We start from the raw sequence: 27,819 nt of genomic DNA, 5'->3' as shown, positions 1-27,819 counted from the left end.
AGGATATCCTATGGTAAGAACATCTGTGGCACCGACAATAATTACATCACCTGTGCAATACTGAAAACATAACCTGTTGGCGGCTCCCAAGGACTGGAGTTGGGGAACACTGATCTAAAAAAACAATATTTCACACCTGACTAGCCTCGAACACTTGCTTTAACAGTTTTTGTTAGCCATTAAAATGTACAAATAGCCATTTTTTCTTCTTCTTTTACCAAGTGTGGCACACAAACTGGTTGGATTCCGCAAGCGGATTTACGCCACAGAGACCTGCGATTCATTGTGGAAGTGAATTTAAAATGCTTGCGGACGATTGTGGATTCAAGAGTTTTTCCTTGCAGATGTACAGAAGAAAAAAAAAAGAAAAAAAGCCTTGTGAGCACAACCCAAAAGTTGCCCAACCCTTTATGTGAAGACAAACGGCATCTCCTAGTGCTTGTGTTGTGGTGAGAGCTAAAGCATTTGAAAACATGCCTTCTGAACAGGCTACAGCTCTGTTGGCGTGGCTGGTTTTTGCAACTTTTTTTTCCAAGTCGCAACTGACACTGGAGGAAGAGTCCAGAAGGGGAGGTTCTGGGTTTACCCTCTGGTGTAGCAGCGACCTGCTAAGGGTCACTTTGCTAATCTTTACACGGACTTGCGCACTCATCCTAAGTTTATAGCCTTCTGTCGCATGTCCATCAAATCTTGACAAGTTGCTGGAGGATGTGCGTCCCGAATTGAGGTACCAACATGAGGCAGTGGATCTCCCCTGAGGAGAGTCTACTGGCAACCTGAGGCAAGATCAAGCTGGTTACCATGTGCTTTTTGTTTTTTAGATCTTTTCCCTAAAATGTTTTTCCCTTTGTTCTCTTGGAAGGTCTTAAATATTTGAATCTGTGTTGTCGTTGCAGATTCCTCACCATCGGGAACTCATTTGCATCGCTGCATTGAGTCCTTGTTGGAGCATACCACCAGTGGGATCATCAGGAAGACTTGCAATATCATTTGGGAGCGGCTGAAGCCATCCTCTCAGCAACACTGACTGGACATCGCTGCTGGATTTCAAGCAGCGGCACAGTTTCCTAGCTGCATCGTGACCCTGGATGGCAAGCACATCCGTGTGAAGAAGTCGCTGCACTCAGGGTCCTGATTTTACAGCTATAAACAGTTATATCCCATAGTTCTGTTGGCAGCAGCCAACAGTGACCACCGGTTTGTACTGGTTGATATCGGGGGCCTATGAAAGCACTGCTTGCATCTCCAGGGCTTTCAGAATGGGACACGACTTCTTTCTAACCAGCTGGTCCTGCCAGAGCCATAGCTGCTACCAGATTCCTCTTTCAGGACCTAAAGATCATCATGTTGTGTCTTTGCAAAGTCTGTCTGTATTTTAAGCCAATGCCTCATTTTAACCATTTGGTTAGTATTAAAAAAAAAAAAAAAAAAATTCACCATATTAAAAGTTTTGTGAAAACAGTGTACGTTGTCTTCTTTCTAGTGTTGGTGGATTCAGACTGTGTTTAGTGTAACTTGTACCAGGATGCAAATGTAGCAATTACGTTTGGCATGCAATACCTCATCCCAGCCCTACTTGTAACATACAGGTAGTGCTAAAGATAGCCACAGAAATTAAACCAAACACGCAATTCATGTTCATAAAAATGTGTATTAGAAACAACTGTGTAATATAAAATTTTAGTAATAAAAAAATAAGAGACTCCACAAATCCAGATACCAGGGCCCAGATTCACTGCTGGGTGATGCATAATGCATGACAGTTTGTCCTTGTGAAGTCGATGGCAGGTCAGTGCTGCGCTCCAGGCCTGTTAGTGGTGTGATTGGTTAGGGGAACTGCTGCGGCAGAGGATTGTACTCAGCAGTTGGGTGTTCTTGGCAGGCCAGTCCAAAAGGTAAATAGCCATGACTACCGTGGTGGGGCTGTTGGGACGGCTGAGCAGTGGCAAATTGCTGCTGTGTCTGTCGACACCGGACTTGGTCTATGACCCAGTAAATTTCATAGGGCTGGAGGGGGAACTTTGGAGGAAATTATATTTCGAGCAGGTGCAAAAACGGGAATTTTTTCTTACCGATAATTCCCTTTCTGGAAGACATCATGACAGCATACGCTGGAGGTTGCTCACCTGCTGACCTGAAGGGACAGGAAGAGGCAGAATATAAAAAGCACCTCCCCTCCACCAACACCAGTGCGTTCCAAATGACCACAGTGACCAGTTACTTAACCAGAAGGTGTGTTTTTATTGACATCACACACCTCAGAAAACAAAGTTAAAGCATACACATTACCTCATGTGTTGGACAAACTAGGGTAACCATGTTGGTAAGGGGGGGAAAAAAGCCCGTATGCTGTCATGATGTCTTCCAGAAAGGGAATTATCGGTAAGAAAAAATTCCCGTTTTCCCCATGACATCATGACAGCATACGCTGGAGGAATACCAAATAAGTGGCATGGGCTTTTTAGGGAGGGATTACGGCTTGGAGCACCTTCCTACCGAAGGATGCGTCCTGACTATATTTAAAGTCCAGCCTATAATGTTTGATGAAAGTATGGCCTGAAGTCCATGTGGCTGCGTTACAGATTTGCTCAATCGATGCGTGCGCTCTCTCCGCCCAAGAGGATGCCACCGCTCTCGTTGAGTGGGCCTTCAATCCTTCTGGAGGGGGGATGCCCTTGGCCTTGTAAGCCTCCTGGATGGCTCTCCTGAGCCACCTGGCGATCGCATCTTTAGAAGCGGCCTTTCCTTTGGCCTGCCCCTGAAATTGAACGAAAAGTTTGTCCGGGAGGATAGTCATATATGGGGCCCTTCGTGAGAGGGCCTGGATTTCCCCCACGCGTCTGGCTGACGTAACTGCCACAAGCAGGGCTACCTTGTATGTCAGCCAGGCGATGGATAGATCCGTAATCGGTTCAAATGGGGGGGTCGCATAAGGCCTGAAGGACTATGGTTAGATCCCAGGGTGGTGCCGTGGCCCGTGTGAATGGATGTAATCTGCTCGCCCCTCTAAGAAATCTCCTAATCCACCTGTGCTCCGCTAGCGCGAGATCAAAGAATGCCCCCAAGGCCGCAATTTGGACTTTGAGCGTATTCGGACTCAAACCTTTATCCAGGCCCGCCTGGAGAAAATCTAAGATTTTCCGGACGTCTGGCTGATCCAGCTGCTGGATGTCCTGGCCTAACCACTCCGAAAATTTTTTCCAGACTTTGGAGTAGATTTTGTGTGTCGAGGGTTTAAGGCTCTCGCTAATGGTGGAAATAACCTTAGGGGAAAGACCCTTTCCTAGGAACTTTACCCGCTCAAGCTCCAGGCCGTAAGCCTGAACTTGTGAACTTCCGGGTAAAGAAGAGGGCCCTGCGACAGTAGGTCCGGTCTTGTTGGAAGGTGGAAGGGCTCTCCCACTGACAGGGATCTCAGGAGGGGGAACCACGGTCTTTTGGGCCAATATGGTGCTACAAAAATTACTGTTAGGGTTGACTGCAGTAATTTCCTTAGCAGAAGTGGGATTAGTGGTAGAGGGGGAAAGGCATACGCTAGGTCCCAATCCCAGGGGTGAGAGAGAGCGTCCGTGCCCAGGGCCTGTTTCTCTGCGCCTCTGGAAAAGAAAAGCCGGCATTTGGTGTTTGCGCTTGACGCAAAGAGGTCTACTTCTGGTACCCCCCACTTCTCCACAAGAAGGCTGAACACCTCTGGATGGAGTTCCCACTCTCCTGGGTCCACTTTCCTTCTGCTTAAAAAGTCTGCGGCTGAGTTCTCGGCTCCTCTTATATGAAAGGCCGATAGGGACTTTGTTGTGCCTTCCGCCCATTGAAGGATCCGCCCCGCCAGTCGTTGTAGTGGAGGATTCCTGGTGGTACCCTGGTGGCGAATGAGTGATACTGTTGTCATATTGTCTGAGAAGATCCTCACATGTTTCGCCACTAATCGTGTTTGCAGGCTACGCAGGGATTTCCATACAGCTTTAAGCTCCCTAAAGTTCGATGAGCTAGCTTTCTCGTGAACGTCCCAGGCCCCCTGTACATAACCGCCTTCAAAGTGGGCCCCCCACCCTTTGGCGCTGGCATCGGTCGTGATTATTACGGCCGGGTCCAAATTCCAATCGGATGCCTGAGACAGGTTGTCCGACGACACCCACCAACGGAGTGAAGCTCTGGCTTCCGCAGAAATAGGGATTGTCTGATCAAGCGAAGCCTGCAACTTGTCCCAATTCTGGAGAATTAGTGACTGGAGTCCGCGACTGTGGAATTGGGCCCAGGGGACCACGCCGATGCACGAAGTCATTAGTACCAGGATCCGCATTGCGTCTCTTATCGTTACCCTATGTTTTTTATATAGGTTGGAACATTCCTCTATGATAAGATGTTTTCTTAGGGGAGGAAGGGACGAATTTTGTAGACTGGAATCCAGGATGACACCCAGGAATTTCTTCCTGGTTTCTGGCTCCATGTTGGATTTTGACTCGTTAACAATCCAGCCAAGCTCCTTAAATAATTGCAATGTGGACTCCAAGTGTGATCTCAGAGCAGACGGGGAATCTGCCACCAACAGGAAGTCGTCTAAGTAGGGGATGATCATGACACCCTGATTTCGTAAGAAGGCCACCATTTCCATCACGACCTTGGAAAAAATTCGCGGAGCCGAGGAGATTCCAAATGGTAGGCAGACGAACTGGAAGTGGCGGATTTCCCCCTCCACCCTCAGCGCAAACCTCAGAAATTTTTGTGAGTTGGCGTAAATAGGGATATGAAAATAGGCATCCTTAAGGTCTATTGTAGCCATTACGTTATCCCTGGCAATTAAAGGAGTTGCAGTTCTAATGGTTTCCATTTTGAATCTCCTATATTCAATGAATTTATTCAGTTGTTTTAAATTGATAATGGTGCGGTGGGAGCCGTCTGGTTTGGGAACCAGAAAGAGGGGGGGAATAGAAACCTTTTCCCTGTTCCTTCTTAGGGACTGGGATAATTGCGCCGAGACCCTGCAGGTTCCGTACGCCCTCCAACAGAGCCTGTTCTAGGCCTGGAGACTGGGTTGGGGTTATCATAAACCTGTCCGGGGGACGGGATAGTAGCTCGATCCTGTACCCCTCCGCCACTAGGTGCAGTACCCACTCATTAGTTGTAATACTACGCCAGCTATTGGCACAGCGAGTCAGTCTATCCCCTACCGGGCCCGAAAGTATGGGCTGAGGGACAAAAGTTAAAGTCTTACCCCTTCCGCCCTTTGGATAAGACCATCTTCCGGTCTTTCCCTTCCCGGCGTACGTAGACGAGGGATGAGGGGTGAAGGGTCTCTTGGGTGGTCTGGTGGCAGGCAGTCCGTGACTCTTGTCAGCTGCTTTCTCCAGCAGACGATCCAGGTCTGGTCCGAATATACGCCCGCCCCGGAACGGTAGGGTACATAGCCTATTTTTGGACGCTGCGTCCCCTGACCACTCTTTCACCCACACTGCCCTTCTGGCGGTGTTCGATAGGGCTGCCATGCGGGCTCCGAGGCGGACTGTTTCCATCGAAGCATCTGCCAGGAACCCTGTTGCCATTCGCAGCAGAGGGATGCCGCTTGCGAACTCCTCCCTAGGGGATTTTTGGTCGACTAGGGCTGCGAATTGGTCCAACCAGATTGCCATGGAACGAGCCACGGAAGTGGCCGCGATGTTAGCTTTCATGATGAGACCGGAAGTAGACCAGGCTTTACGCATGGATGTGTCCATCTTATGATCCAACGGGTCCTTTAAGTGGGACGTATCCTCAAAGGGCAATCCGGACTTTCTGGATACCATGGCAATTGCAGTATCGACTTTAGGTATCTCGTCCAAAAAGGACACTTCATCTCCCGGAAATAACAGGCGTTCTTTAAATTCCCTGGGGATTAGCGGAGCCTGATCCACGCTCTCCCACTCATTTAGAATCAGCTGCTTGAGTGTGGCGTTTACGGGGAATGAAGATTTTTGTTGCGGGAGTAACCCCGCGAACATATCCTCCTGGACTGTGCGGGGTTGCTGCACATCTTCCTCCACCTGCATGGTCCTGCGTACTGCTTTTAGCAGTTGATCCATGTCCGCGGTAGAGAAAAGATATTTCTTGTCCTCCTGCGTCACTTCCCCGTCAAAAGCCACATTTTCCGCTATGTCGGAGTCAGACTCAGACACCGCCGGAACCGACCTGCGTGTAACCCCGGAAGGCCCAGGTTGGAGGTCTGAGAGGGAGGACTGCACTTCTTCTCGGACGACTGACCGAATTTCGGCCATAAGGGAAGTTTTTTCCTCCTGCATAATTTTCGCGGAGCAGGTAGCGCATAACGTTTTGGTGCAGGAGTCGACGAGTTTGGTTAGACATACTGGACATTTTTTACTCCTGCGTCTAGCCTCCCTCGGTTTTTGAGTATCCCTGTCCTGTAAGACAAGGGAAACTCTGTTAGTCGGGAAGTGTATGTAGTGCAGGTGTAGGTTGGTCCACTGGACCACTTACAGTTAGGAGGGTCTCTGGGTCCTCTCTGGTCGACATCTTGCGCCTTGCAGGAACGCTTCCTGTGCTTAGGATCGTTCCTTAGCGTGGAGAAACACCACCAGCTGATGCAGGGGCAGCAGATTTTTGAATTTGGCGCCGGCCGCGCCAGGCCACGCCCCCTTTGCGGAGCGTCTGACGTCACCGCGCTGTATCCGAAGCCACGCCCCCTGGAGCGCTCCTGTCGGCCCTGGACCCGGAGATGGCGGCCGCCGCCGTAATGACGGCCGCAGTGGTGCCGGCAGCCCGTACTTGGACCCCGGCCCACCGGAGATGGCGGCCGCCGCCCGAAATGACGGCCGCAGTGGTGCCGGCAACCCGTACTTGGGCCCCGGCCCACGCAGTCCCCGGAAAGCTCCCAGATGGGGTCCTTCCCACTGGGTTTGCCGGGGCTGCCCGAAAGATCCACGCCGCCGCTTCGCCGGTAAGTCCTCCTCCGGCATGGGACAGCGTTGCTGGAGTTCTGCCGCTGCTGTCCTGAAGGGACAGGAAAAACACTGGTGTTGGTGGAGGGGAGGTGCTTTTTATATTCTGCCTCTTCCTGTCCCTTCAGGTCAGCAGGTGAGCAACCTCCAGCGTATGCTGTCATGATGTCATGGGGAAATGTAGTTCTGGGTTGTCAGTTCCAGATGCTCTGGCAACTTGCAGATTAGCGTTACAACATGTTGACTGAAACAGTCGGCAGAGACCCATGGCGAGTTCTGCTGCAGTAGCAGCGCCAAAACCTGCTGCTGCATTTCTGCTTGGTGACTTTCCGCTGTTGTTGGTCTGCCCAGTTTCCTTGGTGGAGGTTGAACCACCCTTCCCCCCCCCCCTTCTCCGATGCAATTGCCAGTGTAGCTCCCTCCTCCGCTCTTCACTCTCCCAATTACTACTTGACCTGTGCACAAACAGATGAAGCTTTGATTAGTTCAGCTCACTTATCAGTAGAGTACACTTATCAGCACAGGGACCGGGCACACATACCAGACAAAAGTAAGTGGGGTGAGACACTAGGTGAGCCATAGGTTTATTGGGGACTCGGCAGTGACTATACACAAATCCACTGCTATTCAAAATAAGACATTTTTGGTAACCGTAATGCTTTTAACACTACATGTATGACTCCATAGCGAGGAAGCGCCAAGCTATATACTCAGTATGACGTTTTGTGGTATATCACTAAAACACCACCACCCTGAACGACTAAGTTTGCTATTCTGGGCATCTAGAAAGTAATGTAGTTCTGTACTTCAGTATGCAACAAACATGTTGTGTCCTTCAATGCATGTCAAAGAGCTCAACAGCAATACGGCAACATAATGGCGGAACAGTGTTGGAGAAGGCAGAGCAACTTATCTTTTGTGGAACAAGACATATGTGCAAATATCCTTATGGTTAATGTCCACAAGCGTTTTCACAACATATAATTTCTCCATGCACGCCAGGGTGTGTAGACAGCATTTCCATACAGCGGAAAAGACACTGCGCATGTGCTGGACTTCATATTTCCGAACATTTGCAGTGCATACCCGGCCAATATGCGGTCTCTGCCAGCAGAGGGACAATCCTCCGCATGTGTAAAACGGCATGGGAGCCCCACACCATTTTACCTATACACCCATGGGCATACATAAGCCAAAGCAAATAAATTCAAACGTGAACTGACCACATGTAGTGTGAGGTTTGTATGTCTGCAGGTCAGCGCTACTCAGTGGTCATTTTTTTTAAGTTACATTGTACTTCTGGATGCATTTCCATTGTCAGTGCCAGGTAGAGAAGCTGCTGGTAGTAGATGTATTGGCGCTTACGTTTCCCTCCGTCACCACTTCTGGGTGTAGCGGTATATTCCTTGCGGAGTTGGTCTCTTGTGCTCCGCCACTTGTGCTTGATTTCATCCACTGCAACAGAGTGAAGAAACAAAAATAAAAAGATATTAGAATTTCAATGCTGCAAAACCAGACAACACATTACTGCAAACCCACCCGCATGCACAGATATACTATTGAAAAAAAGAAGGGGAAGGCAATACTTACATTAGACTCTTCTCCGTAGGTCAGCGCTGACACCTCTTCCCAGGCCCGTTCCTTTAAGTTCTTCCTGTGATATTCGTTAGCATTGCTGTCCTAGATGGCTGGGAAGTCCTGCATGCAAGTAATAAATTGTCCCATATCGAAGACCATGGCTGCTGCAATGGAGACTTGTGGTTTACTAAAAAGACACTGCCTTCCCCACTTCCCCGCTAGTTCTCCAAGCAACCTGAGAAGTATCCGCCTACACATCTGCAGTGTAATTGCGGATCAGATGCTTCCATAGAGCTCAATGGTCAGTCCTCGCGCTATGGAGAGTGCTGCAATTTTATTTCTGCTTGCGGAAACTGTAATCCAAATTTGCATGCGTGCGCTGAGCTGCGGGAGCTCATGTTTTCCTATGGGCGCATATGACCGTGAATCGTACATGCGGGTGCCGATTGCGGATTCTGCAATTCAAACCTGTTCATGTGCAGGAGGCCTCATGCATTAGTTTAAGGTATGTTGGCTACAATTGATGTTAACTATAGCGTTGCCCCCCATCAGTACAATACGCATTAACTACCCCATATGTCTTAAAGGACTACATATAAAGAGCAAATTTTTCTCACCGATTACAGAGGTTTTGATGCTTCACCTGAGTTAGTATTTCATAAGAGAAAGTAATTCTTGGTGGTTGATAAAATGTAATTAAAACTAATTCCCACTATACTGATGCTTGAGGGATCGCTCACATGTTTACACTCATTTTCAGGCTGTCACGACTGCTGATCCATCAAGCTTTTCGGAAATGGTTAACGAGTATTATATTCTGATGTGCAGCCCTCAGTTATATCTTTATACATTTATTGTCTTGAAAATAAGTAGTGTATGTTTTTTTTTTTAAGGGATGGTGTTGTCTGCAGGACGCAGTGCAGATGCAGACTTTGTTGAGATATATATATATATATATATATTATATGTATATATATATTTACACACACACACACACACACACACACACACACACACACAGGAATGCGTTCTTTCCCCGCAATCTTTTTTTTTTTTTCAAACTTCTCTTTATTTGTTGATTTTGCATATTTTTCAATAAAAATAGTACAAAGATATTGACATCACGCTTGTTGTTTTACATAGTATATACCATGTGTAACATATGGATACTAAAATCAGTTTGTATTAAACTACAACAAAACAAAAAAAACATAGATGGAGCACACTTGTATTGTATATATTCATATAGCTAATCATTTTTTGTTTTTCTTTCCCTGAAACTATTGTGGAGGAGCATAGTTGATTGGGGAAAATATGGGCTTGGGGGGGGGGGGGGGGGGTGAGATAATGTTGATGATCTATCATATCAATTTGCCTCCATCGTGTCGTGGTTTGTCAGATCCTTACGATTTTCTTGTAGATGTGTTGGTTCTCTTTGGGAACATTAGCTTCTCTCTCTCCCTGCTAGTCTTCCTAATGTTCCTTTCTTCCCCGCAATCTTTAATTGCAGAATTGCATTTCCTGTGTGCAGGAAATCCGCAACAAATCCACGAGACTTCCTTAATTCCGCAGCAGAAAGCTACAACGCCATTCTCTCAGTATCATGTGCGTAAATTTTGTGCGCACAAATATGCCTGTGCGAAGGAACCCGAACCTGCAGAATTTATATTTGTAGCATGTAAATTTTAGCAGCAGATTTGATAAACAAAATCTGAGGACATATAAATTTAAATAAACGCCAAAATCCAAAACAGTAGTTGTGGATTTGGAGAACAGCAGATTTTACACACAGAAGATACACAGATAAACTGCAGTGATATGCAACAAATCAACACTAAGGCCAACTTCACACGGGTGAGTGCGATATGAGGGTGTGACTCCCACCCCCATATCGCGCTCGCCATCCATGCGAATTTCCCAGGGATGTGAGGAGTTTTCATATGAAAACAGCTTCACATCACACTGGGGGATGCAGCGTGCCTCCGCTGCGGCCGATAGTGTTCTCGTATCGTTTTCAATGGGAGACCTCACATCGCGTGCACCTAGCGCGTGGAGCGATGCAGTCACGGCCCCATTGAAAACCATGGATGAAGGAAGGGCACATCCAAAGCGAAGACATGCCGAGATTTGTTTCCTGCATCGCATGACTGAATACTAAAAAATAAATGAAAGTGCCCATGGGGGTCTCAACACACAAATTTAGTGCGATTTTCTCACCCGTGTAAAGCCGGCTTTAGGGCAAGATTAGTAAAAAGAAAAATAAACCCTAGTCGGAGTTTATCATGATTCCACTTTTCTTACTGGATGGAATACCACAGCATGCTGTGCTAATAGGACTGTAAAAAAGGAAACCTCACAGAAAGGAACAGAAGTATGAATACAGCCCAAAATTATTCCAGAAATTATAACATTACATGTGAAATGGGGATGCTCAAGCCCTTGTAAGAAATTTTACCTACCCTTCAAGTCGCATTTTCAAGTTAGTCACAATAAATTATATATAAAAGTTAATGTATAAAACTGTATAAGGTTGTAAAATTACTGTTACAGTTATCACATCTACGTTACCGGTCAAGACCTTTAGAACACCTCAATTTTTCCAGTTATTTTTATATTAACACTGTTAAAGCCCAGCAAAAAATGTGAGATTGTTTAAAGGTTTAAAAGTTAAAAAACTAATTATGAGATTTTAACCTGAAACGCAACAATAGTCAGAATTTATGTTTTTAACCAAAGGGCTTTTTCAGGGAACACATCAAGGACAGCTGCTCTGCAGCACAGAAAGAAAATTATAGTTTGACACTGGAGTGAAACTAATCCTACAGGTGTCTCAATTTTGGAGATTACTTTCAAACCCTCTGATTCTATATAACCAGTGTTGGCACAGTCTGCATTACAACAACCTCTAGGGCAAGATTTGGACAGTTTTGCTCTTCAGGACAGAACCAATTGCTATCAAAATGGCAAGAAAAAGGCAGTTAACCAAAGACAGACAGACAATTCTAACCCTTAGAAGTGCAGGTCTGTCCTAAGGAGAAATTGACAAGAAAGCCAAGTCTTCTATAGACAAAAATGTTACAATATCTTCTAATTCCTTGAACTTGAGTCTACTCAATGAGGTTATAGTTACCATATACTCTCTTCAAAGATATTTTCCTCCAAGTTTACCTTTGGTAAATAACCTCTTCTTAACCATGACCGGGTTTTTTTTAATATCTTGATGACTCACCGTTTGAGGTTTTCCTGATCAGACTGGACATTCCCCACTCCAATAACATGCAGGAAGAACCCATTCTTATCAGCTTTTATGGCAGCCTTAATTTTTACACAGTAAAGCCCCATTTACACATAACAATGATCGTTTAAATGAACAAAAAAACTGAATGAACAACTTTTTTGCATAGATGTACAGATAATCCTGTAAAATCTTCTCCATTTGCCTCAGTAGCTAAAATAAACACTGTATATTTTGCTCAGGTGGGCGTGTGTTTATACGAGGAATCTCTGGCCAGCAGGCTTTTAATTAGTGTGAAGATAAGCCATTGTCTTCTGTGAGCATGAGTAAGCAAGAAGCTACTGTGTTCTGCAAGGCAAACAATCACCCCTCTCAAGTTGTTCAGTCTTTTAGAGACTGAACAAATGCTATTTAAACAAAGGGAAAAGCAAACAAACTAATGGCCATTTTTATGTAGGCTGAAACTCAGTAATAAATGACAAATGAACGGATAGTGCACCATTCGTTTGAACAAATTTTGAGTGATAATCATTGTGTGTAAATAGGCCTTTTGGGTACTCTTACACGGGACTCTTGTTGGACACACAAGTGCCCAGTCGCCATCCCAGAGGCTAATGCCCATCACTCCGGTGCTTTCTATAGGAGCGATATTGTTTAAATGAATGGAGGTGAAGCAGCCCACTATCTTTGAGCGACTGTGGTTTAGAGTGGCTCCTGTTTAGACGGCCCGGCAGTCACTTGGATTTTAGTTCTGCTACAAACCAAGCGACTGACAGGTGAGCAATTTCTAGCTTCATGCCCTGTTGACAGCCGCACATACACAAGACATGTAAGTGGTATCTTAACATATTGTTCACACTCCTATTCAGTCTGTAAGATATCTGGGAGGGTTCTAAAGACCTTTCGATGCGAGCATTAGTGTAAGCGATGAGTATCTTGTATATGGATGAGGTACCAAGACAGTTTGCCAGGGACAGCTGAAAAACCAGACTATTCCATGAAGGACGAGACTTTATGTTATCTCCTCTTACTGCTTTGTTTTACCACTGTTCTCCATTTCATTTTAAGAGTATTGCCAAATATGTTCTATGATATTTGAGAAGCAATCATAAAAAGAAGAGTCTGGGAAACAACTCTTACAAATAGTTGTCAACATGGACTTTCTCACACACTTAGATTATATGTGAGGTCACAAAGTGCAGCTTAATTCCCATAAACGAATGTAGCGTTATCTCTTACACAGAATAGTAACCTGATGAGTAGACGCCACAGCGGAGGAGCGAGAGCTTACAGGCGCACACATCCAGCTGCCGAGGAGGAGAAGGCGGCAGCTTGGGTACATCACATAAGCCTACAAGCAGCTGCTGTTCTTGGCAACTCCTGCAGGGAACATAAGCTTTCTAGATTAGTCCTCCCTCTACAACAGCATCTGGATAAACATACAACTTGTTATGTCACTAAGGGTGGAAAGTGGCGTAGGAGCTGCTGTAGAATAAAAGTACACAAGGCAATACTATCATTCATTATGAAAAAGCTCTCCTACGTCAAAAGAGTACCAGTCAGCCACATACTATAAAATACAAAAGTCACGATAGTCGTTCCTACATTCACCTAAACAAGCTATTATGTACTTAAAAGAGCCAAGAGTAATTTTTCTTACAGATCAGTAAGAAGGAGTCTTGATGTTTCTAATAAAAATCTCAATTGGGCCAAGTACCAATATGATCTGTAACAAACGATGCTCAAACTGTTGCACCACCTCCAGAATTAATAGTTATATTCATACCACGCATGGATTTGAAACAAAGCACATCCCTTGTAGGACTTCAGGTGTCATGAACCTTTGAGTTTTCAAAAGGTATAGTATTGCACCCAAAGACTTTAGCTGTATGCATGTGAAAAACAAGATTCCATTGGATGCCATTAATGGGCTATTCTCTCGTTGAACTAAAGAGGCGATTTCCAAAAGGGACAAAGGGAATCGGTCACCTACATTTAGTCCTATAAACTAAGCTTATGGGCTGAAAGTAGGTGACCCGCTGAGTCCAAGGATGTAAGTGTAATACTTAACTCCCGCCAGTGTGAGTGCTGAGCGCCAAGTAGTCCACCTGTTCTAATTTTATAATGGGCGGACTACTTGGCAGCACCGCTCAATGCATTGCAGCGGCGGTTTTCAGTGCCGACAGTGGAAATATAACACTTACATCCCTGGAATCAGCGGGTCACCTAGTTTCAGCACATACGCATAGCTCATAGGGCTAAGATTAGCCAACAGCCTCTTTAAATTTAGGAAAAGTCGATTTTCAACATAGCAGGTTTTCCTAGCTTTGGAAACTTTGGAATAAAATGTGATCTTTGCAGTGAAGGTTTTGTAGGCATTAGGGTGGCTTTACACACAGCATTTTTTGTTCTATTTTTGGTAGTTTTCATCTGTAAGTGGCCCATTTAAATGAATGGGCAGTGGTTTTAGCACTGCTGAAAATACAGCACAACTTGGCAATGTTAAATGCAAGTTTTTACCCTGATTTTCAGGGTGGTGGGGGAGGCTTCAAATATAAGCCCTGCCCCAAAAACTACACTATGTGAAAAAAACAAATAGGAAGCTGAATGCCAGAACTGTGTGAGGGAGGCCTTATAATCACCTAGCAGGTGCCATCTGGGTCCCTCCCATTTCAAGAGATTGAGCTGGCTTAGCCAATTGGAGCAATGAACCTATCAGAACCAGTGCTCAATGAAGCAATCAGTCATGAATTGCTGTGATTGGTGCATCAAGCGCTGGCTCTGATCAGCTAATGAGGGCAATCTCTTGCTGGAGGCAGGGTCTTCAAACCCAGTTACCATCAAGAGGTGCTCTCTCGGCAAAGACAAGTGCTCAGAAGCCTGCAGGGACGCTGTAGAACAGCGGGAGGGACTCGGACGACACCTGCTAAGTGAGTACAAGGCCTCCCTCGCACAGTTATGGCATTCAGCTTCCTTGGCTGAAAACACTGACACAACATATGTCAACACCGCTGAAACTGCAGTAAATGCAGAGTTGAAAAACGCTGCATTTTTGCAAATGCCTGTGTGAGAGGCCTGAGTATAAATCAAAGTTCCACTTCCACTTCACCTCCCCCCATTAAGGCCTCATGTCCACAATAAATGGAGTTTTAAAAACTGCAGAAAAACAATAGGGAATCCTTAGGCACCTGCAGGTAGTTAAATTATCTTCCTGACCGGAATACAGCGGCGGCTCCCATAGACTCCATGAGAGCTGCCAGAGAAGGGAGGTGGAAGGGAGTTTAGCAGTGTGTCTGCTAAACTCCCATCCTCTTCCCTTCGCCTTGCTGGCGGATTGTAATAGGAGTGGGTGGGGCAGGAGCTAGTTGCTAAGCTCCCGCCCCCTCTCATTGCTGGCAGCCGACAAGTGGCGGTGTGGGGGTGGGAGCTCTGCACACTAGCTCCTGCCGCACCCCCTTACCTTTTCGAGAGCCAGTGAGGGGGCGGAAAGGGGGAGGCAGTTTAGGAGCTAAACCGTCTCCCCCCCCCGCCTGACGGCAATCTGGGCTCAGCATATATGCACCGGACCCGGACATCTGAACAGTCGCACAAATGGCAGATTTGTGCACGCAATTTTCGATCTCGCTGTGGCCGTGAAACAGCCAACCAAAAATTGCTATGGTCATGTGAATGAGCCCTAATAATGTATCATGTGGCCACAATCTGCAATTGCCCCAGATTTAAAGATGGCGAGATCTGCAGCAGTGTAGAGAAATGTGCATGTGGATTTTCCTTTGGAACATTCTGCCACGTGTCCAAATCACTCTTATAGCCATTAAAAACAATGAAATACAACGTAGTACATTTTCAAGCTTATCCTTAAGCAGAGAATCCAGAGAGGAGCGTAAAGAATGTTTCTCAGATACGGACACTAAAACAAACGGCAAATGAAGCCAATTACAGCATTCACTCAAGACTGTAAACACTGCCTCAATGCACCCATTCCTGGGTTTTATATGACATCACGGCTGGCACACGGGTATTCCTTCTTTGACGTGCCAGTGTGTAAATCTATCAAACTGAATTGCAATGGCTAAATACATGGATCGGTTTCTCGAAATTATCAAAAGCCACCAAAAACATGCTGTCATGCCAAACGCATAAATGTAAGCATAGGTCTATCTGACGTGAGATGTGAAGTTAGAGATGGGAGCGCCAGTGACGGATGATCGGTTGTTTAATAATCTGGTTTTCCATGGTCTATTCTGAACTACTAACACAATGTTTTTGCCATGGACTTTGAAAATAAGTTTGGAACACCTGAATGCAGCCGACACTTTACTCATAGGTCATATATTAAGAGTATGTCTGTTGGCGTAGTAGACTGCGTCAAAGTTTGACAAGAGACTAGAGACAAATTTGCCATATAGCAAAAATCTTAAATCTTCAAGTTGTCACTCTGCAATAAAGCCAGTTTCACACATATTGCTGTAGTTTTTGGTTCTCCAATATAGATCCCATCAGGGCCCCTTGAATATTAAAACATTTTCAGTACAACATTATAGGAGAACATTCTCTCCTTAGATAGAAAAACCTATCTATCCATCTGAAACAATAGCAATAGACATTTCCTTCCTTTCACATTTTGGTCAATATTTCAACATTTCTTGCTAATAAATCTTCAATTTTAAAACTTTGAAATAGAAGTTTCTTCTAGTGATAGATTAGTATATATTAAAATGTAAATAATATAGGTATAATGAACTTAAGGAATGAGGTCCAGTGAAGCAGGCCAAAACCACCTTGATTGGTGTCTTAAGGCCCATTTACAAGCAACAATTATTGCTGAAAATTCCCTCAAAAGCCATCGTTTGAGCGATAGTTGTGTGTAAATGCTCCCATCTTTCACTCTTCAGCTGAACGATGATTTTTAGATGAGCATAAAATCAATCAATCATTCAACTGGACAGGAGATACCGCAGACTGCATGCTGTGTTTACTGTCCATGGTACTACATTCTCCATGGTAGTGGCGAATATATTGTAGTCAGCAGAAAGCCCTTGGCAGAACAAAGAAGTTCTCTGCATACAGTTCTCAGAGGCTCATTTACATGCAAGTGAAGGTGATCTTTTGAATGATTATCTTTGCGTGTAAATGGGCCTTTATTCATAATCCTCTAGGCCAAAAGCATAAGCTTTGCTGTTTAGGCTTTTAGTTGGTATCATCTCTCTGAATGACAATGACTATCACACCTGTGTGAAAACACAAGAGTGAAAGCCAGTGCGCCTAATAGTCTATCATGTAAAAGCAGCTTAAACTATAAGGCTGCTTTCACACAGGCTACAAAAATTGCACGATTTTGAAGTGATGCCCATGGTTTCCAATGGTTTCCTTCATATTAGTGATGCTTTCACTGATGCTATGTTGCTAGAAAAAAAAATATCGTGGTATCCTAACTTTTTGTGATATGCCATTTTTTGAAGCCCGCGTTTTCCCATGGAGGCTCCTTGTTTAATCGTATAGCATGAACTTGCAATCTTCATGCTATGCGATACATTTTTAACATTAGAAACTCCTATTAACTTTCTTGTGATAAAAATCACAGATAGCAGCAATTCAAGTTCACAAAAAAGAAAAAATCATTGTTGCTACAAAGTTGTGTGTGCAAAGCTGAGATATCGGCCTAAGGCCTCTTTCACACGGGCAACAGTGATATCACTGCTATGTACACACGATTTTATAGCATCAGTGATGCTTTTTTTCTTGGGAAAAGTGTAGCATCGCTGCTACCCGCGATTTTCTCATGCAATTTTATAGTGAGAAAGTTAATAGGGCTTACTAATTTTAAAAATTGCTTGAAATCACAAGTTCGTGCTAGGTGATAAAAAAGGAGGCTCCATAGGACGCTCTGCTGTAAAATGCAGGCATTGAAAGGTATGCATTTTCAATTCTTCCTTCACACTCATGGATACGAATTGAGTTTTCTGCAAGCAGAAGGCAAAAAATAAAAAAACAAACAAAAAAAACCCAGCTTGCTCTACCATGCCGCGGAATCCACATGGACGGTTTCCATTAAAGGCTATGGAGTCATCTGACCCAAAGCCCATACATAATTAACATTTACTAAGCAAATAGAAAATACAAACAAAGAAAAACCCTGTACTGCAAATGACCACCCAATAGCCTCCATCATCCACAATACAGGGCAGCCGCTGGGCTCACAGCCGGAATCTGACCTGTTCATGCGAGTCCAACCTTAGGGCTCTTTCACACAAGCGCATCTTTATGCCCAGGCGTATCTACACTACCCATGTGAAGCATTAGTTCCCAATGCATTCATTCACATGGGCAATTATACGGTGCATAAATATATCAGCATAATTACGTCAGCACCATGGAAAATGGAACATAAATGGCTGAAATATGTCTGGTGTATACACGGTGGCCAAAAAGATAGTTCTGGAACTATCTTTTGGCCAATATACGCTGGCGGGTCCTATAGACTCCTTTGGCAGCAGGGAAAAAGAAGGGGGGTGGTGGAGGTATGTTTGCAGCGTCCAACGCTGCAAAAAGCATACAGGTGCCTTTATGTAGGCACTGCAAGGCATACAGAGGATTTTGGCAGAGAGGGGGTTTCCCGGGGTGCGGTGTATTTTCTGCTAAAAAGTGCGCTCGCGGTCATGTGAATAGTTGAGAAAACGCTGGCCGTGAGCGTGGAAAAACGCCCATTTAGGCGCTTATACATAGCGGCCGTGAATACGTAAAAACCCGTTTGCCATATATGCGCTTGTGAGAAAGAGCTCTTAGCCTGAATTCTAATACACTTAAAGCCCTTTCACATGCAAGGATTATTGCTCAAAATTTGTTCAAATGAGCGAAAGTGAGTGATAATTGTTACGTGTAAACGCGCAAACTTCGTGCACCATTCGTTCACTTGTCGCCGAGTTTCAGTCTGCATAAAAATAGTCGTTAGGTAGTTAGTAGGGATGAACGAGTATACTCGCTAAGGCACTACTCGCTCGAGTAATGTGCCTTAGCCGAGTATCTCCCCGCTCGTCCCGAAAGATTCGGGTGCTGCCGCGGGGCAGGGAGCTGCGGGGGAGAGCAGGGAGGAACGGAGGGGAGATCTCTCTCCCTCTCTCCCGCCCGCTCTCCCCTGCAGCTCCCCGCCGCAACTCACCTGTCAGCTGCGGCGGCCCCCGAATCTTTAGGGACAAGCAGGGAGATACTCAGCTAAGGCACATTACTCAAGTGAGTAGTGCCTTAGAGAGTATATTCGCTCATCCCTAGTAGATAGCTTTTATATGGCAGTTTTTCAGTCTTGGAAAGACTGAACAACTTGAGGGGAGGGCGTGATTGTTTGCCTTACAGGACACTACTTGTTTACTCATGCCAGCAGAAGACCACGTCTTTTCTTCAGTAATTATAAACTTGCCTGCCAGTATTTTCCTCGCATAAACATACGCCCACATGAGCAAACATTTACTGAGTTTACTTCAGCTAATGGGGGAATTGGAGAGGATTTCAAATTATTATCTGTACGTTTAGGTGTTCAGAGATCTAAGGGAATAAAATACAAGTTCTACTGGATCTTTTCCCATAAAACTATATAAAATCGGGTGTGCTCCGCTACTCCTGTTCTTTATCACGCCTGCAGTTTGGGCAGCATGTTCCAGCTGACAGACAGATAGGCAATTACAAAATAAATAAATAAATAGAATAAAGATGTATATATTAACACACCACATCTGTTAAATCACTACACGCTGGCTTAAATTTACCACTTAGATTTATCTGAAAAAATAATCACAGTTTTTATTTCTACCATCTTTCTTGTGCCGATCAGAACCTCTGCTGAATGTGAAATAACACAAAATTACACCCCACATTAGTTTTCCCGCCTCGGTGCTGTATTTAGCTTAGTCATATTTTCAAACTGTCAAGTAGCGTTAGATTAGTTTCCCTTTTTAAGTGCAAAGAGAATCACTAAGATGTTAATATTTGTACCGTTCCTCGCGGCATAAAACAATTTCATGAGAATGTCACGTTCTTCCCCCAAGTACTACAGCATAAGCATGGGAAAATTTCAGAGTCTCCTTACAATTCTTGTCCTCGCCTTCCCCCCCAATAACTTCTCTAGATCACCATCTCCCACGGTGTATGCGAGTTTGGTAGACTGGATAAAGAAGTACCTACAGTTATGTACCCATCAATACTACAGAATATTTATTTTCTTCCAATGCTGGAAAACTTATACAATGGTTTATGTCCAACATATCTAAGATCTTGGATAGCTTGTAAAAAAAAAATACGGCTCAAATATCCAATAAAATGTTTTAGGATTGCTCATTAGTTTGTTTTCCCAACTCCAGTCTTTTCTACTATCCAGGCGGCTCTCCAGCCAGCTCCGCAGTTCCAATGCCCACTACACGGAAGCTAGAAGAAGCAGAGGAAGGGCTTATCTACACTCAGGCTTTAGCGGTGATTCTTTTACCGATGCCTGTAAGTGGCTGAGCGGTGACATGCATAGTATACAGCTTGTAGTCGCCTGCCACTTCAGGGTCCTGTGTGGTGGGCATCTGGCTGGGAAGCCACCAGGCTAGACAAATATTCAGTTTTTCTCTTTTATTGTGTCCTGAAAAAGCCCTTTAAAGGGAACTTCTCATATCCTCACAACACCATAAATGAAGGTAAGGTACTATTAGGGGATGTGAAAGGGAGTCAGGTAAGCTATTTTATATTCTCACCTGCTCCAACAAGTCAGTGTTATCCCCTTCCTCTGAAGGGGGGACATTTAGCATGAAAATCTGACTTTTAAAAATCCTGTCGTGCTCTCCACTAGACTTGTATAAGAAAATACCAGCACGGGAGTAGTGACACGCAACGACTTTCAGGGGAAGGACACCACTGGATCGGGGGACTAGGAAAAAAACCCCAAAAAAACACCACACCCCCCACACCTCATCTGGCTCCCTGTCACATTCCCCAACAGCACCATAACTTAGTTTGACAGGTCCCCTTTAAAGTGTCATTTTCCACATGTTTATTTTTTTGTAGAAACAAAGGACCGGGTGTCTTCAGGGGACAGAAGGGGTCCTATGAGCCTGTTTAAGCAATTCATATTCTATACCCTCAACTACATCTCAGTCTCCGATGTCATCTAATCTTTTTTTGCACTAAGTTAAAGACAAGGAAAGAGCCATCGAAAACACAGTGCTGTGGCGTGTGAGCGGACCTCTGAATGCACCTTGTTGTGTCATCTGTTTACCCCTTTAAGTTGTGTGATGAAACCGTACTTTTCCAGGCGGAAACCCTGGACTATTAAGTATTACTGGCACTGCTAAGTTTTGTGAGGTGAAGCAAGATTCAGATATTCTTAATAATGTACTTCTGTTTCACTGACCTATCAATTAAGAATCTCCCTATTGAGAATGTGGCAGGCAAATATTTATATTTAGCAAGTTTGTGCAAAAACATTTACAGAGTAAAGATGATCCATTTCCCGTAAGTGAAGGCAAATAGATCCCCCCCCCCCCCCAACAATATTATTTTCTGTGTTACTAGACTAGATTTGTGTGGTGCCCCATTGAGGAAATATGCTACCTTTGAAGCATTGCTCTAGAGCAAGTGTAAAACGCAAGGCTATGAACCAAATTTGGCCCTACATGTCTCTTATGTGGCCCGTGAGGTCCAGACACAGAACAATCAGCTCTCCACTTTCTTCGCAGGATGCCGCCACTGCTTGGCAGAGGGGGCAGCACAGGGAATAGTTACCATCTTGGATTCTGAGCTTAAGTGAACCTCTGCACCGCTGTGTTTTAATGTTTTATTGGACCCATTGTGTAATGACTGCAAGTAGTATCTGATGGACTTCAATGCCTTATAATGGTGTCCAGCTGCGTTCCTTCAATATTTCTGTCATCCTGACAGAAGAATATAATTGAAAGCCAAGTAATTCTAGCAGTCGAGCGACAGGATCCCTGAATGAATGCCTGACAGACTCTAAATGCACAATGAACACTAATGTCGGGAATCCTCTTGGAGATAGTTACTTCAACAACTTAAAACTCCTATCTGGATAGTTTGCTACATTGTAAGTAAAGCGCCTTAGTTTGGAGCCCAGGCTGTTTAGCCTACAGATCATTACTGAGAATGGATACAATTTTTCCATTTATTGACAATAAATATATATATATATATATATATATATATATATATATATATATATATATATACACATACACACACACACACACACACACTTGAGGAATTGAAACGCAAGTTGTATTAGAAAGTTACAGATTCCCATTATACAAGCATTAAACCAGAAAGCGTAAAAAAAAAAACAAAAAAACAACCCATTAGCCCTGCTGCCACCACTAAAACGACAATCTTCTACCTCCACCTACCGGGTCCTTCACCCTTCCATTGTAAACCCTTGCGGGCCGAGCCCTCCCTTCCTCTCTGCCAGTTTGTAATTCATTTTGTTCATGTTTATTGTTCCTGTCACTTTTATTACATATGATGTATTTAAACCCATTTTTATATGTACAGAGCACTGGGAATTAATGGTGCTTTAAGATTAATCATCATACTGAAAGTATTTTTACAACCGCTGATGGACCCGCTAGACATCTGACAGGAATTTAACATTCGTAAAGGCCCATCTGTCTTTACTGGAATACTCCTACAACTCTATGGAAGCATTTTTAATAACAGACTTAACATGCCTCAACTCAACATTAATAGTGGTAAAACCATGATACGATGAATTATAGGGAATATTGTGGTCTAAGAGTATTTCATATATTGAATCAAATCTTATACATCCCATGCATAAAAGTGTGCTCGAGGTAGGTACTGCAAACACAACTCCCATTCACGTCAATAAGATTCAGCCTGCAGTACCAACCCGGGCCACTATGCAATGTATGGCGCAGTCTGAAAATAGCTAGCAGTGGATGAACCCCTTTGAGTACATTTCTCTTTAAAATGCTTGCAAATTTTACATCCTAAAGAAGAGACTTTCATACGAGACCCACTGTGTTCAAATGAACTCTGCACTGCAGGAGAACACTGTAGACCTCACACACATACTGAGGACTCTTCCTGAAAACTGATTTATTCAGAACTTGCATAGAGTTCTATTCATTCAGCTGAACAGAGCACTAGTTGGGCTCATAAAGATGACTTGTTAATTCATTGCTTAAGGATTCATGTTTTATGCAGCATATACAGTACTGCTATTTCACAGGCTTATTGAGAATGGGGTTTTTTTTGTATTAAGCTAGAAAGGTTCTACAATATTATAATATACGTGCTGGAAATGAAATGCTGTTTAATGCTTTCATAAGCGAAAAAGAGAAACCAACTACTATACTGAGCTTTATACTTCAGGTAGTTGCCATGCAAGGGTGTAATTAACCACTACTGGCCCCATAGAACAGTGCTGAGGTCCAGCGTTCTAGTGCAGGTGGGTAATAGTTAATGTAAACCCCTTCAAGAGATTAATTTAATTTTAAGCGGATCGATCATTTCTTTTCCTTCAGCTGTAGAATTGCACCTTTCAACCAAGATAAATTTGCCTAGTGGGTTTAAATTATTGGAGTTTTGGAGGAAGGAAATGGCAGTGGTCAAGTAAGTGGGCCCAGTTCACTAGGCCCAGTAACTGGGGTCAGTACTCGACTTGCCCTCACAATTTCATGCTAGTGTTTATAATAGGCCAGTGTCACGAGTATAACCGTATTTAGCTGGGTATTTGCGTGATGGGCGTTGCATTTTTTGGCGTTGCATATCTGCACGCACATATTTTACTGTACTTTCGCACATACAACAAAAAAAAAAATCCGCTCCCATTCATTATTATGGGCAATTAAGTTAATATGTGCTATTGTCATGCGCAAATGTGCAAGCAAATAGTGTTTTTTTTCACAAAAATGAAATGCGCACACAGTATATGCTTATGTGAATGAACCCACTGAAATCAATAACTTCTATTCACTGCGTATAGTGTGTGCACAAAACCTGGCACATATGCATGCATGGGACACAAGCCTTAGTCATTTACTGCAGCTAGTGAACTTAGCCCATTACCTCCAGAAAAAATTAATCTTTTCCTCTACTACTAGTCCACTCACCTCTACGCTGTCCTGCCTGTTTACACAGGGAGAGTGGAAAGCGAGAGCACAGTAGAGTGAAATGAATGGAGAGCAGTGCACCTGCTCCACCTGTTTCCTGTAATGCTTCCTCCATTTAGCAACCGACCGAGTCCCGTTCTTGTGATCAGTGTGGGTCACCGCAGTCAGACCTCCACAGATCAGCTAGGTATTCCCTATTCAATGGGTAGGAGATAAAAGTATTCCAGTTCCAGTAAGTTAAGGGCTCATTTACACGAGCATAATTTCATTGCGTATTACGCAGTGACTGGAGCCAATGAAAGTCCATTGATTTTCACTGACCCACTCACCCTAGCGGTTTTTTATTGTGTTCAATACATGTGAACCCCCCCCCAGCATGCTCTATTTTACTTCGCATTATGAACGTACAGCCCTGTTCTCTATGGGTCGCATATTAAACGTCATAGGGCTTCTTCACACAGGCAAAAGCATGCGCAAAAATGCAGACAATAGAACCCATTGATTTCAATGGGTTCACTTACCTTCTACGGTTTTAGTACGCAGATTTCCATCAAGAGAAAAAAATGTGACCTGCTCTATTTTTATGCACAATTGCACTCGAGGCTCAATAGGAGTCTATGGTGAGGTGCAAATGCGCACCCCATCCGCACAAAATTGTGCATCTAACTGCGCAATTTCATAGTGTTAGTTGCTAACACTAGGGACTAATTGGGTTACTGAGTCGGTTCAAAATGGTGCAGATATGTCCCACACCAATATGAACGGGCCCGGCAGCACAAAAATGTACAGAAAGCTGCATGTAAACGCTTGTGAGAACGCTCCTTTCAGAGCACAATCGCGTCATGGTCTTGTAAGCATTAAAAGTTACGCTTGTGTGCAGGAGCCTGTACATATGTAATACATTGCGAATGTGCGCCATTTAATATGCAACGCTGTTAAGAGACAGAGGATTGGAAAAACACACACACACGTTACACTGTGCATGACATCATGGATGAGATATGCGGTCATGCGCAGTGCACAGTTGCTGCCCTATCACCGGCTCACGCAGCATTTTACACATACACTCAGATGCTGCAATCTGCAGACTTTAGAAAAATACAGCTCAAAAACAGCAGCGAGAAGCAAAGTCTAAAACTGGGATGACGCCCCGTCCTACAGAAAGCCTTACCCAGTCTGGGGATCTTCTAAAATTCCTACATGAAAACTATCATCTCAGTCTATCTATAGAATCTCAGTTTTCCAGCCATTAGATCTCCAGCGGCTGAATGCTTTAGTGTCTCCTTACAGCCCTTATAACTACCACGTCTCCTCCCAACAACCCCGCTCAGCGACGCAGCACTAAAACACAAACAAGAAGTGCGCTGCTCATATGTCAGCTTAGAAATACCGGCTGAATGGAGACTTTGTACGTGGTGTCGGATGCAGCCTTCTTACCAGGTGGAACAAGTTTGGCACGTCTAGGTTTTATTTTCAGTAACTTGAAGTTGCAGAGCAATTTTTGAACATGAGGGTCATCACCTCTCCAAGAAAGGCTCCTTCTGCAGACACCGCTGCGTCGGCACAAGCAGGAATATTCACCAGAGGCAATTAAGGTTTGCAAGCGCTGAGCTGCATGTTTAGCACTTGGCTATCAATCTCTTAATTACCATAATTAGCTAAAGTCCCTGTATGGAGCCAATAAGAACAGACGGCTCGCAATAAATATCTTATAAAGGCTGTGCGTCAGATTAGGTTTTTGTTTTTTTTACAGCGCTTGAATTGTTGGCAAAAAAAATAAGCATTTTAAAGCTGCCTTCACATGGGTGCTAAAACCGTGCGAGGTTTGTGCGATTTGAGAAGCACAAATATGAATGCCATTCTTTTGAATAGGGTCATACGCATAAGCGCTGTTTTCCTGCATGGCACCACAATGCGATGGGGGAAACAAATCACGTGATGTTCTATCCTGCTGCGTGCTTTCGCATCGTAGCGTCTATTGTTCTCAATGAAGTCGTCGGCGACAGCAGCATCACGGACCCCATTAAAAGCAAAGGCAGAACTCCGCGATCCTCTTCCATGGCTGTCACAGCCGCAGCGGGGGATTCCCTTCATCCCTGAAGTGATGTAGGCTGTTTTGCCATGAATTGCGCACCCACAGGGCTTTCACCTGGTGGGGAGCGCCATGTGGCATTTGCCGATGTGAAGTTAGCCTTACAGCGGTTGCCCACGGGCATAAGCGCAAAACCTCTCACTCCTGCACAACATATATGCGCAGTGAAGGAATGTTTTTTGCGCCTCTGTGTGCGCAAATACAGAGCAGTCACCGCTCATTCACACAGGTGGGGAATCCCCTCCGTTTTGATTTAAAAGGCTAAGTAGCCTAACAGGGTGCCAGTGTTTGCGGGTATGTGCAATATTTTGCACGTACATATATGCGCACCCCGGAGACTCCTATGAAGACCTTTGCACTCAAAAATAGAGCACGTTGTGTTTTTTTTCATTTGAGCAGAAAAAAAAAGAGCCATGAAAATAAACTCATTGAAATCAACGGGTTCTATTCGCTGTGTATTGCGATTGCAAATATGTCTGTGTGCAGCCACCCTAAGGGCTTATTTAGACGACAGTATATTGGCCGGGTATTCATGCCTGTCCGATATACGTTGTCCCTCTCTGCAGGGGGAGGAGGCTGGAAGAGCCGGGAGCAGTGCACTGAGCTCCCACCCCCCCTCCACCCCTCGCCACTATTTGCAATGCGAGGGGGCATGATGGCGCAGAGCTAAGTGCATAGTGCAGAGGGGGCAGGAGCTCAGTGCACTGCTCCCGGATCTTCCAGCCTCCTCCCCCTGCAGAGAGGGACACCGTATATTGGCCAGGCGTGAATACCCGGCCAATATACTGTCGTCTAAATAAGCCCTAAGGGTGCATTCCCATGAACGTATATCGGCTCGGTTTTCACGCCGAGCCGATATACGTCGTCCTCATGTGCAGGGGGGGGGGATGGAAGAGCCAGGAGCAGGAACTGAGCTCCCACCCCCTCTCTGCCTCCTCTCCGCCCCTCTGCACTATTTGCAATGGGGAGAGGCGGAACGGGGGCGGGGCTAATTCGTGAAACTTAGCCCCGCCCCACCCCACCCCGCCTCCTTTCATTGCAAATAGTGCAGAGGGGCGGAGAGGAGGCAGAGAGGGGGCGGAGAGGAGGCAGAGAGGGTGCGGGAGCTTAGTTCCTGCTCCTGGCTCTTCCATCCTCCACCCCTGCACATGAGGACGACGTATATCGGCTCGGCGTGAAAACTGAGCCGATATAAGTTCATGTGAATCCAGCCTAAAACTGTGATGTTAAAGATAAAAGCAAAACCCTCTGCGAATAGTCAGGCGTTGCGGCTGACAAGTCCTGCAAAACTGCATGGAAAATAGCATCTGAAAAACACTTGTGCTCCTCTAACTTAGAGATTGCGGTATTTTGGATACTTTTTTGCTGCAGTTATTTTAGGGCTTATTCGAACGTCGGTATTTTTCATCAGTATTTTGTGAGCCAAAACCAGGAGTGGAGCGTACAGAGAGAAAGTTAGTGGGAAGATTCGCAGCTCTTCCGTATTTTGAATAGACTCCTGGTTTTGGCTCACAAAATACTGAAGAATAATACTGACGTGCGAATAAGCCCTACAGTTGTCATTGCAGTTTTAGGGTGCATTCAGATAACCGTATATTGGCCGGGTATTCACGTCGGCCGATACACGTCGTCTCTCTTTGCAGGGGAGGAGGCTGGAAGAGCCGGGAGCAGTGCTCTGAGCTCCCGCCCCCTCTCCGCCCCTCTGCACTATTTGCAATGAGAGGAGGCGGGACGGGGCAGGGCTAAGTTCTGGGAATTAGCTCCGTCCCACCTCTCCTCATTGAAAATAGTGCTGAGGGGCGGAGAGGAGGCAGAGAGGGGGAGGGAGCTCAGAGCACTGCTCCAGGCTCTTCCAGCCTCCTCCCCCTG

The 27,819-nt window shown here is 44.9% G+C and overlaps 2 protein-coding genes across 9 annotated transcripts in view; both read right to left on the bottom strand.

Annotated features, from left to right (window-relative positions):
* CSGALNACT1 (chondroitin sulfate N-acetylgalactosaminyltransferase 1) overlaps positions 1–27,819 on the bottom strand; it is a 457,921-nt gene that overhangs the window by 358,350 nt on the left and 71,752 nt on the right. Inside the window, exon 3 of one of the 8 annotated variants that reach the window (XM_066574138.1) lies at positions 8,295–8,384. The exons of 6 other annotated variants lie outside the window; for them this stretch is intronic. The gene's annotated coding sequence lies outside the window, so the exon portion shown is untranslated. Of the gene's footprint in view, positions 1–8,294; positions 8,385–25,029; positions 25,078–27,819 lie in introns of those variants that run through there. One more of the 8 variants, XM_066574140.1, reaches the window with a different exon arrangement.
* On the bottom strand, positions 2,222–6,534 carry LOC136573027 (lamina-associated polypeptide 2, isoforms alpha/zeta-like). Its single transcript, XM_066574131.1, has 2 exons — positions 6,469–6,534; positions 2,222–6,392 (listed from the first exon to the last, which is right to left on the bottom strand). The coding sequence occupies exons 1-2, from the start codon at positions 6,502–6,504 to the stop codon at positions 4,854–4,856; spliced, it is 1,575 nt and encodes a 524-aa protein (XP_066430228.1). The 5' UTR covers positions 6,505–6,534; the 3' UTR covers positions 2,222–4,853.

Source organism: Eleutherodactylus coqui, chromosome 7 (genome assembly GCF_035609145.1).
Source record: "Eleutherodactylus coqui strain aEleCoq1 chromosome 7, aEleCoq1.hap1, whole genome shotgun sequence".
Taxonomy (NCBI): Eukaryota; Metazoa; Chordata; class Amphibia; order Anura; family Eleutherodactylidae; genus Eleutherodactylus; species Eleutherodactylus coqui.
Note: the sequence above shows the minus strand (reverse complement) of the source record. Positions and strands in the feature narration are given on the sequence as shown.

Bases quoted from the DNA above. Each gene is read 5' to 3' on its own strand.
- LOC136573027 (XM_066574131.1), bottom strand. From the start codon at position 6,504: ATGTCGACCAGAGAGGACCCAGAGACCCTCCTAACT. The intron at 6,393-6,468 runs GTAAGTGGTCCA...CTTGTCTTACAG, and splicing joins ACCCAGAGACCCTCCTAACT to GACAGGGATACTCAAAAACC.